This window comes from Harmonia axyridis, chromosome 3 (assembly GCF_914767665.1).
Source record: "Harmonia axyridis chromosome 3, icHarAxyr1.1, whole genome shotgun sequence".
Classification (NCBI taxonomy): Eukaryota; Metazoa; Arthropoda; class Insecta; order Coleoptera; family Coccinellidae; genus Harmonia; species Harmonia axyridis.
The window spans coordinates 56,043,072-56,057,916 of record NC_059503.1 but is presented as its reverse complement, the minus strand read 5'-3'; the positions used below and the strand labels follow the sequence as shown (position 1 = coordinate 56,057,916).

At 32.9% G+C, this 14,845-nt stretch overlaps 1 protein-coding gene across 2 annotated transcripts in view; it reads left to right on the top strand.

Moving 5' to 3' along the window:
* Positions 1-551: 551 nt before the first annotated feature.
* The window catches only part of LOC123677201 (zinc finger protein rotund-like), a 295,742-nt gene continuing 281,448 nt past the window's right edge, over positions 552-14,845 (top strand). The window contains exon 1 of one of the 2 annotated variants that reach the window (XM_045613771.1): positions 552-995. In XM_045613771.1, the coding sequence (XP_045469727.1) occupies positions 976-995 (20 nt within the window). In that variant the 5' untranslated portion in view covers positions 552-975. The remainder of the gene's footprint in view (positions 996-14,845) is intronic. The other variant, XM_045613772.1, reaches the window with a different exon arrangement.

Below are 14,845 nucleotides of genomic sequence, written 5' to 3'. Positions count from 1 at the left end.
ATCTAACCTCCTGTCAATGACATTTCCAATGCCAACTCGAAATCTGCAATTCAAAATGTTACTGAATGAGCCAGTACCAACTTAATTTCGATTTTCCAAAGCCACCCGGGATGTCAATAATTCCTGAATGGACTGTATATATATTTCGTTTGTTTTTGTCTGTAGCTTTGATGAAGTCTAAATGAATAGACGAAACGCTGGCTTAGTCCAAATTGAACCTTAAATTCAAGGACGTGAAAACACAGAATCAATGTTTTTTCAGCTTGCTCACTGTCTACCCGCAGAACGAATTCCGAAAAACATTCGAATTCAGTCGCCGACTACCGAAATCTACGCGATATCGAGACGCAATCCGACGATCCGAAATTCGCCGTAGCCGATTTCCCGGGCCGTCCCCCGCTCGCCGAACGATCGGCGGGCCAGAGCGCTGCTCTATCCGCAGGCCTCTCCCACTTCGCGCGCCGATGCATTGTTTCAGACTCGATGGGCGGGGCCAGGTTCGCGATCGGCGCGATCTCGGCCGAACGTCCGTCGCCGACCCCGTACGCCTTTTTAGACACACACGACAGTCGCTGCTTATCGCTCGCAGAGAAAGTGGTTGAGCGTTTCGTGTACCGACGACGTGACGGAAAAATGCGCGGGTAAAAAAACCGGGTGGTGTTTTTGCCTACGTCCACAACGCGACTCTTTTTACGCCACCAGTTTTTGCTGCAGCCTCACTCGTCTCCAGATATTATGACTTTTTACCGTTGACGTTGAGAGTTTTTGTCGGACGAATTGAACCGAACGATCGTCACCTGTGCACGATAACAGTTTTGGAGGATTTTTTTCTGTGGTGCGACCTGTGATTGACTCTGTTTTTGGGACTGTTTCTCCCATCGAGGATTTCTGTATCTGTGTGTTGAGTGGAAAAGTTTTCTCGTCTCTGTTTTTTACAAGTCGTTGGTTCGCGTTTTTTTCAGCCGTTTTTTGCAGATGTTTTCCGAGAACAGCAGGTGGGTTTGTTTTGATATTTGAAGGTCGCTTTTTATCGCGTTTATGCTTTATCGGGATCCTCGTTGACAGATTTCGAAAACGATATATACAGTATGGTTTATAGTCGCGCTTTATATATAGGGACCGATCATTTTCACGTTGCTAAACCAATACAAGACGTTATTATTTTTATTTTTCTTATACCGCATAAAAAAATTTTCGGATCTGAATCAAACTATTTGAATAGGCTATCTATATATTATTTTTAACACGTATTATTTTTTAGATAAATTAATTATATAAAGAATCAAAAATATACAGGGTGCCTAAATTTTAAAAGGTGAATAAAATTCTTCTATGGATTAACAATGGATTGAGGAAAAATGTGTAAACAAAATATTCCCAATTTCGCTCAGTGACGGATAGACAGTGTGATCAAGTTGAAAAGTAATCCATTTCACTCACTTACTCAAAAAGTAAATTAAGAATTCAATTTCTTAAAAAATTTTTCTCTATTAGTAGATACCTATCGTAATGAAGTACTAAAAACAGTGCTCTAATGAACTCATTACAGCATTGTTTTCAGTTATATTTTTCATTTTGAGGTTGTTTAACTTGTTTACACTGACTTCGGATCTTATCAAATTTCAAACACTTCTATTGTCAACATAATATGATTTGGGTATTGTGAAATGATTTGCAATATTATTCGCAATTGCTCTTAATTCTGGTGATATCAAATCAATTTCGTAAGACATAATTCACGAATTAAAGGCGTAATTATAAATCAATTAAAAAATCGAAACGTACGATTCAAAATCTGTCAATTTTCGTTACAGTCACACCAACTGCCGAGATATAATACAAAAGTCACTAGGATGTATAATCCTAATACCTAATCTGATTTTTTCATTCAATTTCGACAATATTGCACAAAATTTGACTGAAATAGAGAAAATATCACCTATATTGTTTTAGAATATACTATTATAACAGTGTAGAGTATTATAACAGCAGTGTAGAGTAAGATTTAGGCTTTGGTCCAGTTGCATGGACTTTTAGATCCCCAGATCTATATCCACTTGATAATTTCATTCTGATATACCTACGTCGAGGATAAAGTATCCTCTAGGACAGTGCTATTAAATAAACAATTTGATCTTGATATTCAAAATTCTATTCTGCCAATTATTTTTGCTATGGAAAAATGTGCAAGATGATGGACATTATAGTATCTACATATATGGAATCGTGAAAGTTTTACTACATTTTATTTTCGTTCAACTTTATCAAATTGCTATTACCCCTGTAAAAGAGCGAAATATTAATATTTTTCTAGGGTGAAGTTTATCTACCTATTGAATTATCCTAACTTTCATAAAAAGGCTCAGTTCAATAATAATGCTTGAGATTGGTTAGTGTTTTCAATGTAGAACTGAAGAATATAAAGATAGTTTATTTATTCATTCATGATTAAAATAATTATTAGTTCTTGTATCAACCTGAATGAAAGATTGATCAAAAGATACATCGCGAATTGGATTTAAAAAAATGTTTACCGAAGGTATTCGAATTTTATAATTGTCAACTTTCGGAATGAATTAAGTATTTTGAATTAGATTCCTTAAAAATGAAAGGATCATTATCATTAGGTATATCATCTCATTTTCATACATAATTTTATGCCAATATCTTTCATAGTTTCCGTGAAAATTTCTAGAAGCTAAAAAATCGATTCTTCTATTTTCAACATTCCTCTGCACTACAGAGATTTTGTTGGAATATTGAAGGAAGTTTATTATTGAAAATAATAAGAGGAAAGCCAAATGATAAATCATTTCAAATCGAATTCATGGATGGATTAATTTAAAAATTCGATATCATAGGCTGAATGAACGGAGTGAACTCAACGAAATCAAGTTTTTTCTTGAATAATTATTCGAAAGAAGATTTTTACACAAATCTACGTGTAGATTGCCTTGTAGATGAAACTGCAGTTTTCAACGCAAGAATTATTCCATCGGCAAATGAATTACCTGAGTTGTTGATTGTTTCATTAAGATTAAATATACGATTATTTTCCATAATAATTAACGGTTTATCGAGAAATAAATCAAAGATAATAATATTCTGTTGAAACAAATAGGTACACCAACCTGTATCGAACGAATGTAACAAATCGAATCGTGAATGCGTGAATGAATTTTTCCTTGTTCTGGTTATTTAAGGATTCAAAACATTCTAATTCTGAATTTCTTCGATACCTACTTCATTATTTTCTTATTCTATTGCATCTAGTTGTCGAAATATATCTAGTTTGAATTCAATTATCTACTCGATTATCTATGATTAAGATTCATTGACTTTGAATACATACCTACCGAGATTCCTGAGAAGGAAATTGGCTTCGATGCTCACATGAGATTAGGAGAAATAAATTAAATTTTAAAATATAATATAGCTTATTATTATATAGGTTTTCAGTAAAAGTGTTAATGATCTCAAGAAAACTCTTGTTTGGAATATCTTCTTAATTCCATCAGTCGACGTTTCGGTTCTTGGTTGGTGTCATTTTCAAGATTCTAAAATGATTCAATCATAAAATTAATTGCTGTTCACAAATTGAAACGCATCCAATGCTAAGAGCTGTTGATCCTTGAAATTGTCTGTGTTAGAAAAATAAGTGCACATCTCCCTCTACAACACTCAGGAAAAAATGTACGTAACAGTAGTTTAGAGTTTGTTTAATGTATTTATATTTCTTGAATAAACTCTCTTATTAACTGATCATTCATTTAATAAAGAGCGCTCATTAAAATTCGTGGTCAAGAGTACTGAGGAGAAATTAGATTGGATTTTCTGTGAGTGTGAGTAGCGCTTAGCTTGTACCATATTTCTTACATTATTTGTTTACATACTTTAAATTTGGGAATTATATGGTACAAGTTAAATGCTACTCGTAATCACATACTCTAATTTCTCTTCACCACTCTTCACCACGAATTTAAATGAAAGCACGATAGAATAATTATCTAGCAGTTTTGTATTATAGGCTCCTATTTCAAATTTATAATGGCTAATACATATTTCATCAGTTACTTCTTAGTCACTAACCTATTCTTTATTTCCTTGAATTTTTGTGGATTTATTTCCATATAAAATTATGTATAGGTCTATGTTTCCAAATTATCTGTCGTTGATCATGATAAGACCCTTTTCTGTCAAATTTCGAATTAGTTATATTTGCAGTTAACTTTATTGCGAAAATAAATTTCCAGAAAAAGGAATCAATAATCAACATTCACAACATCCTGAATTGCGTTAATGTTCACCGATTTTTAATTTGAATGAGCCATTTATATTCTTGAATTTTTGTTCATTCATTTCCTTATGAGATCTTTTTCGAATTTTTTTTACACCCCTTAACTTTTTCAGTTTCAGTGGTGAAAGAAATAATCATAACTTTCATCAGCTTTATTGGAATTTTTACAATTAGAAACTGCCAAAAATGAAATTTATTGCATAGAGATATTATGCAAGCTTCTGTAAATAAAATTCTGGTCTAATATTATACCAATACCTTTAGCAAATCGGTGTTTTTCCTACACATGTTACAGGACATATGAAATATTTTCTTTCAATAAATCTATCCAAAGGCGATTAAATCTAGGTAATATTTTTTATTAAGGTTCAGACAATACTTCGAAATATATTTTGAGAGGTTTCATAGAGAAATAGAGGAGCCAGAATAGAAAGTATTGAACATTAAATTGGATTGGGCTTTTTTGTAATTTGAGATTTCAAAATTATAGGTTCGATGATTAATGCAGAATGAAATTTTTAGGGTCTGAAGATATGAACCATTAGGTGAAAATATTACGTTAAGGTTGTTCAATACCTTGTTCATGCCACTGCTATTTCAGTGCTAATCAACTGTATTTTTGAATTCCAAAATACAGGTCGGATTCATTTCATTTTTTGAGTGAACAATGACGTGACAGTGAACTTGAACGTATCGTCTCGATTTTCAAAGAAAAATTGATAGTACCTATTCCGCAAATTGAACTTTGAAATTAAACACATTCTTTAAATGACTATTCAGCTTCAGAGATACTTCTCATTTCAAGTAACTCATCGTTAAATGTTCAGTGATATTATGAGTTTTGAATTGGTGCAAACATTTTTTAAAAATTGCTTGATTTGGTCTAGTAATTGATCATTTTCAAATAGAATTATGCTTTTTGGAACGCCTTGGTTTACGCCTTTTTGCAGCATAAACGCCAATGGAATCGAGATGAATGACACTCTTATGATTTACGAGGGTAGGGTTTCTCTCTCAAACAGATTAGAATTGAACTGACCTCGGAACTAACTTGTTATTGAATAATAATAGTAAGTACAAAAGTTCTTGCAGAATTTCGTGAAGATCCAATAGGCATAGGTACCTAAATACAGTTGCATATGTGCCAGCATAGATGCAAGAAACTAGTGGCCCAATTCAGTTGAAAAAAATTATCCAGAAATTTAGTTATTCAACTTAAGATGATGAAATTTTTCTGATTCGATATGTAGATTCAAAATTTTTAGGGCGAATTTAAAAACTATGTGAATATGTGGAATGCTTTCTCAAGTTCTATTTGCTCGAATATCAATTACTATCAGTTTTCTTCATGTGTTTGAATCAAAATCAACGTAAAAAAGTTTCATTGGTTTAGATCACGAAAAAATAACAGTCCTCTAATGATATCTAGAAAATGACCGTTTTTCACATAAATAGCGGCAATGACCAATTACCCATCGAATAACGATAACAATCGCTTTTACACATATTTGGACAGCTTTATCATCCCCCATTCGCGTTCAGATCCTCACTCAATTCATTCTAGTTGGAATGGTCATAAATATAGCCATAATGGGGGTAACTATACATAGACTCGGTTGTCTCCGATAAAAGTATCATATAGTAGCTGATCAATTACGGTAATGACCCGTTATTTGCCGTGTATGCGTAGCAGGTACCTACATCGTATGAAATCGTTCGAAGTTCAAAAACGGGCAGTTTTGTAAATTTACCTTTACATTCTATACTTACGAGAACTTGATTGATACAGTCCGTATCCCAAATTGCGAAGCTTGAAATGCAATTAGATTTTTATGATTGATTTCGCAATCGGAATTCAGCTCAGATCTTCTTTTTGTTTAAGGTCCGGAATTTACATTCCCTTCGCCTCTAATTTCATTTCTCCTATTTTCTGCTGTTGTCTGATCGGAAGGCTTTCCTCCCTACTTCATATCACTTTTTTCTTCTATTTAGTTCTTTGAAAGAGGTATTTCCTCTTATCGGTCTTTCTTACTTTAATTTGTATAATCTTTCTTAATTCCTTATTCTCGTGCTCTTTCAGCGTCTGTATTGTCTTCTTTCTTTGTTTATTGACTATTTCTTCAATTGTTTCAATTTTCAGTTCTTCTCTGATTTGTTGGTTAGTTATATACCATGGGGCGCCAACCGCTGTTCTTATTACTGAATTTAGCGTACTTTGCAACTGATCATTATTATTGTCCTTCGTATTGTACCAGGTAACTCCTGCATACGTAATGCTTGGTATTAGCACTATTTTTATTATCTTCAGCTTGTTTTCTAAAGAAAGTTTACTTCTAGGGTTGAGCAATGGGTACAATCTGCCGTGCAATTGCCTAGTCTTTTTTCTGTTTTCTTCTATCTATTTGTTAAAATTCATTCTTTCATCCAGTTTTACTCCCAGATATTTTGCTTCTTTTTTCCATTCTATCGTCTGGTTATCTATTTCGACGTTTCCTGCTCTTTCTTTCTTTACTGTTGTTCCTCCGAAGTAGATTGCAACTTTTTTCGATATGTTCACTTTGAATCACCATTTCTTGAAGTATTCCATCAGTAATCGGAATACAGAATTATTAGTTATTTTTATAGATAGAGCGAGTATACCTAGGAGTATACGCAATTTTGACATATCCCCAACGTGGTTATATTACGTTATCGGATTGTGATATATTTTCAAATCCACAGTTTTACTATATCGTCATGAAAGTCTATTATATTGAATGAAATATAATTATTTGAGTGATTCCCGATGAAATACGCAAATTTGAATATTTGAAATCCGATATTTTCCTTATTGTCGAATTTATAATAAGCAAAAAAATTATTATTTTCTGTATCTAACTGCTGAAATCCAAGGTTTGGCAACTTTTGTTCGCCTAGTTTCATCGGTTTGTTTCACGTCGTTTGGCATCACGCTTGAAGTTTGTTTTCTGAATTTTTGATATATAAAGGTGATTATTTCGATATATTTTGAGTTAATATGAAACGTCAATTAACCATAGGACATAAGAAGTGCGTTCTTTGTGGAGAAACTAGCGGATTGAGTGAAATATCGTATCACTGATATGTTTTCATTTCCGCGCGCTTCTTTTCAAATTTGATGGTTTATGTTGTGGACGAAATTTGCTTACTGAAAATGACATAATATGCTCCCTCTATCTATGTTTATTACTCTGAGGTTATTTCCCAAAGTTAAAAAAATTAAGTTTCCGAATTTGTTCAATACCTATACTACTTAATTTTTCACATAGGTAATAATAATTCAGTATATCACTTAATGATAATACATACAGGATGTTTCTTGGTAACATATGCATTAGTTGAGGAAATTTGAACTAGTCTCTCGAATTTTTGTCGTTTGATGACCGTTTTCTCAGGGCCGGCGTTGGGGGTGAAAGAGTTTCAGGCGCCTTTATTTGAGGGGCAGAAATTCGGCCTTGTTTGCTGACCGCCTTTTCATTTTTCATTTGTGATTCTTGAAAACAACATAAAGTTGTTCTGCGTTAGTCAACATTTCGTTCAATACAAATTTCCAAACCGTCTCTATTGATCCTGCTTCATAATAAATAACACATGGCCGCCCAACCAATATAAACAGAATTGTCTATTACTCTCATTGAATAGACAATATCAATTATATGAATTTAACAAAGACGAAAAACAACACTACCTCCGCTTTAGAATAATTTGAAAGCTGATGTTTTCACATTCAACATATGGAAAATTTCTGCAAAATAGCATTCGAAACTTGTTACTATTAAATGCCAAGTGTTTTCAGCGGAATACATTTTTTTTAAGTGCTGTTTTGTTTAATTAAGTTGGATTTTTTATGTTTACGATAAACATGATTATGTGAGAATGGTTTTTTACCGTTGCTACTTTGTTATAAATGTGATATTTTGTTTTTAAAAAATGAATAAAAAATATGTTCATTTACCTACATCTTGCTACAACACTTATAGGAAGAAAATTTATAGGTAGCACTGATAGAATAATTTGTGAACCTATTATGAGTTTTCTTGAACGCATAAAAAATCAAATCGATTTTAGGTATCACCTAGTAAAACATCTTATAGATCGATGACATTCAGAACATCAGGTTTTTCACTCTTCATTAACCTTCAATATTAACATGAATTCAGAAGAATTAGAATTTTTTTTTTCGATATGGCTATTAAAAGTGAAGAAATTGAAAATTTTTTTAAACGGTTTCGACAAAATACACATTGATATGACAGCAGTTTTGCTCAGTAGGTGTTTTTTTACAATTATAGTTGCTAATACAGAAAGGGTCTTCTATTCTGATATAAAAAAAACAATATTGATTAAGAGAAATGAATGCATATTTATTTCATTGTACTTGTAAAATGTCAAAAGATGACGGCTTCAAAATTGACAACTGCGCAGATAGCGGGATATTCAAAATTAAACCTCTTATTGGAAAACTCTATATAATATCAGTCCTCGTATCAGTTGTTCAGGCAATATCTTCTCATAGGCAATTTAATATTTCCTGTGTATTTTGAACTTATGTTCCATTGATCATAATACCAAATTTGCTAAAACTCGAATTATCTTTACTTTCCAGTTGGATTTGTCCCAAGTATGAAGTTCCGTGTATAGGAACTAGAACAATCAACAGACTTGTGAATTGTGTCAATGTTCACGGACTTTTTAAAATTGATTTTGCCATTTATTATTTGAACAGAATTTTAATCAATTCGAGTTATTTCGCGTTTCTCTGAAACGTTTCAATGCCTTGATATATCTATTTTATTATATAATTCGATTTTAACTATGGCATCAAAGCGCTCTAACCAACCCATAACTAACACTAATGATGGTAAATCTTTCCAATTATTTGTTTGAAATTGATTGATGTAGTCTACGAATGTCAATTTCAAAATGTGAATGAGTACAGATAATCTATGTGCCATTCACTTTACCTCAGATTCACAACGTTTCTGTTCTATAGATATACTATAATCTTGGAAATTAAAACCTACTCAAAAAAGTTCTCCATCATTCCATGGATCTTCACACATAATAACAATAGTATCGAACTATACACATTATGAACACTTTTTGTGTAAAGAACAATCGATACACCTGGCTTTCAAACCGACCGCGAACAATTAGAACGGAATACGACAAAAAAAAATTAAAAAAGTCGTACGGAGAAAATAAGGAAATCTAGAGAGATACATTAAACATAAGATGCAAATATCCTCATATCTTATTCAGCTCAAAGTCAAGTTCAGCAGCTGTAATTGATAGCAGAACCAGATTAGATAGTTGCACTCTCTATATAAAACGTGCATTTCTTTCTCGTGCGGCAAAGAGATTGTGCAATCTCGATGCCTATTAGTGTTATTATTTATACGGGAGTAACCTTTGGAATTAACACCGTAATGCCGTATGGAATGGCATAATGTTATTAATCAGCCTCTTAATTGGGGACGTGGAGGTTTCATTTATGATGGCTGGTTTGATTGTCGCATATACGACGCTAAGAGGTGTTACGGGGGGACAACGAAAATTTTCATCCAGGGTTTTATGTCCAATGATATTTTTTCTAAAACATACATGTTGTATATCTTTAGAACAATTAATTGTGAAGTGGCTTTCCGAATATTTCCGTAGTAATTGAAGAATTTTCATGAAAAATGGAGAAGGTATAATGAACAAAATATTAAATTCGGTTTCTATCAATAGTTAAATTCAAAAAGGTTAATATTTTTCAAATGAAAACTCGTTCAAGACAAGAATTCAGTAAACTGAGGCACGCCCTCATTGAACTTATATCAATTATCCGAAATAATTCAGAAATAACTTCATCGATAAAGAAAAAATTGTTCAAAAATAAAATTCAAGTTTCAGATTAACTCCCTGAAGGTGCCTATACAAGACGATTCTTTAAATCTTATATACTCGTATATTTTAACAGTAGATTCCTGAGATCGGGAGAAATACTGTTACCATTTTTTCCAATTCGGCTCTGTTGAAAATACAGGATGATTCACTGCGATGGGCTTTAAGACGTTAATAGAGAGCAATTCGTAATTTCGTGCTGAAAATTCGCATGTTGGAGTTTGAGACGATCTTTTACCCTATATTTTCAGATATCTACAACGTTAATACCGGAAACCGAGCCGAAAACATACTACTACTTCCTTATTTCAAAAGGCACACCCAGTATATTATTATTATTATTTATTATTTATTTACACATGTAGATTGCATCATTAGATAGCTTTTTTGATGACAATATGACATACCATGGGTAAAAACTCAACGACTTATGAGTTAATGGAATTCTCCTGAAAAAGATGGTGGCGACGGGGACTCACACTTTTTTGAATATTTCTGTAGAAATTTTTTTTTCGAAAAGACGATTTTTCGATTCTGCAGTATTATAAGACTGTTAGCAGTTTGGACGAAAAATGTACAGGGTGTTTTTCAGAAGATCATGAATTTGAACAACTCTAATTAATCAAAACTCCAGATTTCCAAAGTAGAACCTATATTTTTTATTATTTCAGTCGATTCTACGTATGAAAAAATGGGAGTAACTAAGGAAACCTTATATCTAAAAAGAATACTTTAAGAATTATCGAGGAAGAACGTTAAATAAGGAAAAATCGAGGGAAAGTCCGCAATTTTGAACTCTGTGGAGTAATCTGTGACTTCCGGAAAACACAGAAAAAAATTCAATGATTCGATAACTGAATTTGACATTTCAAGAATTGAAATGAATTATTTGAAATTGAAAATTGTATTGGCTTATGGATTTCTCAAGATTTCCAACAAGAAATTAGTTATAATTCATGAAATATAAAATTTAGTTATCCAAACATCGAATTTTAGTTTCTTTCATAGTCATAGACCACTCCACACAGTAAGGAATTGCGGTTTTTCCTCATTTAAAGTTCTTCCTCGATAACTCTTGAAGTATTTTGAGTATAGGGTTTGCTAATCCCTACTTATTTTTGTACGTTGAATGGACTGAAATCATAAGTTTTGATGAATTTCAGTTGTCCAAGTTCATGATCTTTTTATAAACACCTTGTACAGTTTTGATCCAAACTGCAAATAGTCTTATAATTTTGAATTGTTATAGAATCGAAAATGAAAAAGGTTTTTCCGAAAAAAAAAATTCTGCATAAATATTAAAAAAAATGTGAATTCTTGTCGTCACTATTTTTTCATTAGAATCCCATTTACTCATGATCTCGTGACCCACCAGTGCATCAACTGAAAGTGAATGTTTGAGATGATGTATAGCGTAAAAGACTGACTCAACCTCTTACATAGATGGTCACTATGAAACTGCCACCTCACATGTTTATCAACGTGCAGTCCAAGAAGTCTGATCCATTCAACAGACTCCAGACCACCCCTTGTGTGCTAAGAATAAATGGCATAATTGAAGCCGAATCACGAATACCAAATTTAAGGACTAAGTTTTATTCGCATTAGCAGTGAGTGAATTTTTCCAACACCAGTCATCAAAAACCTGAATGAGTTGTTCACACTTTGGCTTCAATGCTTCCAGACTATTAGCTTTTACAGCTAATGAAGTATCATTCGCAAACAAAATTGTAATGCACTCAACAATACACTCTGGCAAGTCATTGACGAACAATATAAAAAATAGTGGTCCAAGGACCGAACCCTTGGGGACTCCTAACTTATTGAAATATTGCTTGGACACACAGTTTCCAAGCCGTCATACACGAACTCCAAAAAATCCTTACAAGCAGTCAGGGTCGATCTACCAATCCTGAAACCATGTTGTTGATTCGATAAAATAAAAATTTCATGAGAAATTGTCTCATAGGATGATGAACAATCTTCTTAAAAATCTTTGAAAACGGTTTGTTATCAATTGTAACAATACTAGGTATTGCAATCTCTGACAATTCTTCACATTGACTATTCACTCCAGAGAACAAAACGAAATATTCCCACATAACTCTCTGTTCTTTAGTCAATGAACCCAAACCATGAATGGAACGGTCAGCCAATGAGCTGAAGGAAACCGCGAATTATATAGAGATAGCCCTGCACGATCATCTCTCGACTACTGTCTTGTTGCGGTCGAGAGGAAAAAAAATAAGGTTTCCGGCGGCCGCAAATTCGAATTATATCGAGATCGCTACTACATACAGTGGTCGTTAAAAGACCAGCATCATTGATGGATTTGCGTATACGGTGTGAAACCGCGCAGGATAAACAAAAATAATGCCTGTCGGCTCTCCCGAGGTCATATCAGGTTGTCGCGATGGCCATGCCTTTCAGGAAAGTAGCTCGTTGTGTATTTTAAGACTGTTAGTTTCGGAGATACAGGGTGGTTCATCAAAATTGGTCTGAATTTCTGATACACTCGCTGATAGATAACTTATAAATCAGCTGTTCGATTTTATTTGAATTTTGTGGGTTTGTTCACTTCAAATAACTCTTCGCAACGTTTTATATAATTTCAATATTTTCAGGGCTGTACTCCGATTATTGATTATTTTTAATATAGGCACGTAATATATATTTTTACACGATTTATAGCAATGTCGTTATTGCCATAAAAAATACATAATTCCGTCTAATGAATTCAATTTTAACTTAGAATTAGGGATTCACGGCTTGGCTTGATTTTCAAGCTACTTGGATTGAGCTTGACTTGATTTCAAGTCAATCCAGTACCTAGTAGTTTTACAATCTCAAATCAAGTCAAGTTTTTATTAATCAGTACTTGAATCATATCAAGCTACTTGATTTGTAGCAGTTTTATAGTATAGTGTCATATCAATAGAAAAATATGATAAAACAACATGTATTCTTAGAAAAAACATTTTTATTTATTGAACTTATTGTATAAAATAACCGAAAATATCAACTTTTTTCATAGAAACATAAATTAAATCACTTTATATCATAAAAAAATAAAAAATAATAAAAAAGAAATGATGTTTCTTAATATTGAGAAACCTCCAGGCTTTGTTTGATTTCATAATTTTCCATCCAGGATCTAAGACACAAGAATCATCTTATAGGTTTGTCGCCTAACCTATTGAGGTTTTTTGTAACTGTAAGAACAGGTCTGTAAAATTGTCTTTCAACAGGAGCAGAAGATGCTGGCGTTGATGAAAAATCCTTGGCCATTTTGGCAAAGTTAAGAAAGATATTCCTGAAACTACCAAAATCTCCCAATACATTTCATAAAAATGTGAGAAAACTACTAATAAAGTCACACTGGCGAATGCTTCAGTCTCTCGGCGCTCGAGGAATCCCTTCATTTAGTCTAGGCGCGCACGAGATTGCAGAAATATATGCCGTGCAACGCTTGCATATCAAGCTCAAGTAATATAAAGTAGCTTGACATCAAGTCAAGCAATAAAAATCTAAAATCAATTCAAGTCAAGCTCAAGTATGCAATTTTTCACGATCTTGATTTTCAAGTCAAGTAGTTGGTTAAATGTCAAGTTGCTTTGCTGGATGAATCCTTACTTTGAATCCCTACGTCCGTATAAGACGTGAACCTTGAAGGAGGTGTAAGTGTCATTCATTTGCTGTCAATTGAGCCATATTGATTGATAATGGAAAATCAACAGTTCCCGAGATATATTCGAGTTGTTGTGCTTTTAAAAAATTTCTCACCTTACTTCATTTTTTGTCAATTTTTTCTACGTTGACCAAGTTTGATATAAGTTTTGGATTGTTCTCATCAGAAAAGAAAATGGAATGTATGAAACGAGCAAAATTATGCTGTATTAGATGTTGAATAATAATTAATACGATTTTAAAGTTGGTATATGTAAAAAAAATAGATTTCCGCAATTTATTTATGACAAAATTATTTTAAAAACTTGCCAAATTCCTTCTTTATTTCCTAAAAATGTTTTCGTTAGAATGCAGGCACTAGTTTTGTTTCAGCTGTTTCTGATTTAAAAGAAGAAAAAAGCGAAGAAAGGAAACATTTTTTATCACTATTGAACTCCAAATTCCAGTAGCAAATGTATTCATAAATTATGTTCGAAATGACCATTCCTTATATAGGTAAGCAAGTGCCCTCTTTCTTATATCTTCAGTTGTTACTTCCCGCCCGAAATTTACTCTCAATGTTCTGCTGCTCCTTCTTTTCTGAAGGTGTTGGATCCGGACTTTTCGCTGGCCACAATAATAATCCAAAATTATAATCAAATCTGGTCAACGTGAAAAAAATTGATGAAAAATGAAGTAAGGAGAGAAATCTTTTAAAAATCAAAAGAACTCAAATATCACGCAAACTGTTGATTTTCGGAAATCACTCGGTAAATATGGCTCAAACGACATCAAATGAGTCATACTCACACGTTTTCTAAGGTTCGCGTCTAATTTGGAAACATCCTGCATATGTAAAACTTTTTTGAAATACGGTCCTGTTTTTATTTCTTTCGTGGTTATATTCGAGGTTATCTGCAGAGATAGTGAATTTTATAGCTTTCTTTTCAACTTTTCTTCATTATAGAAACCTAT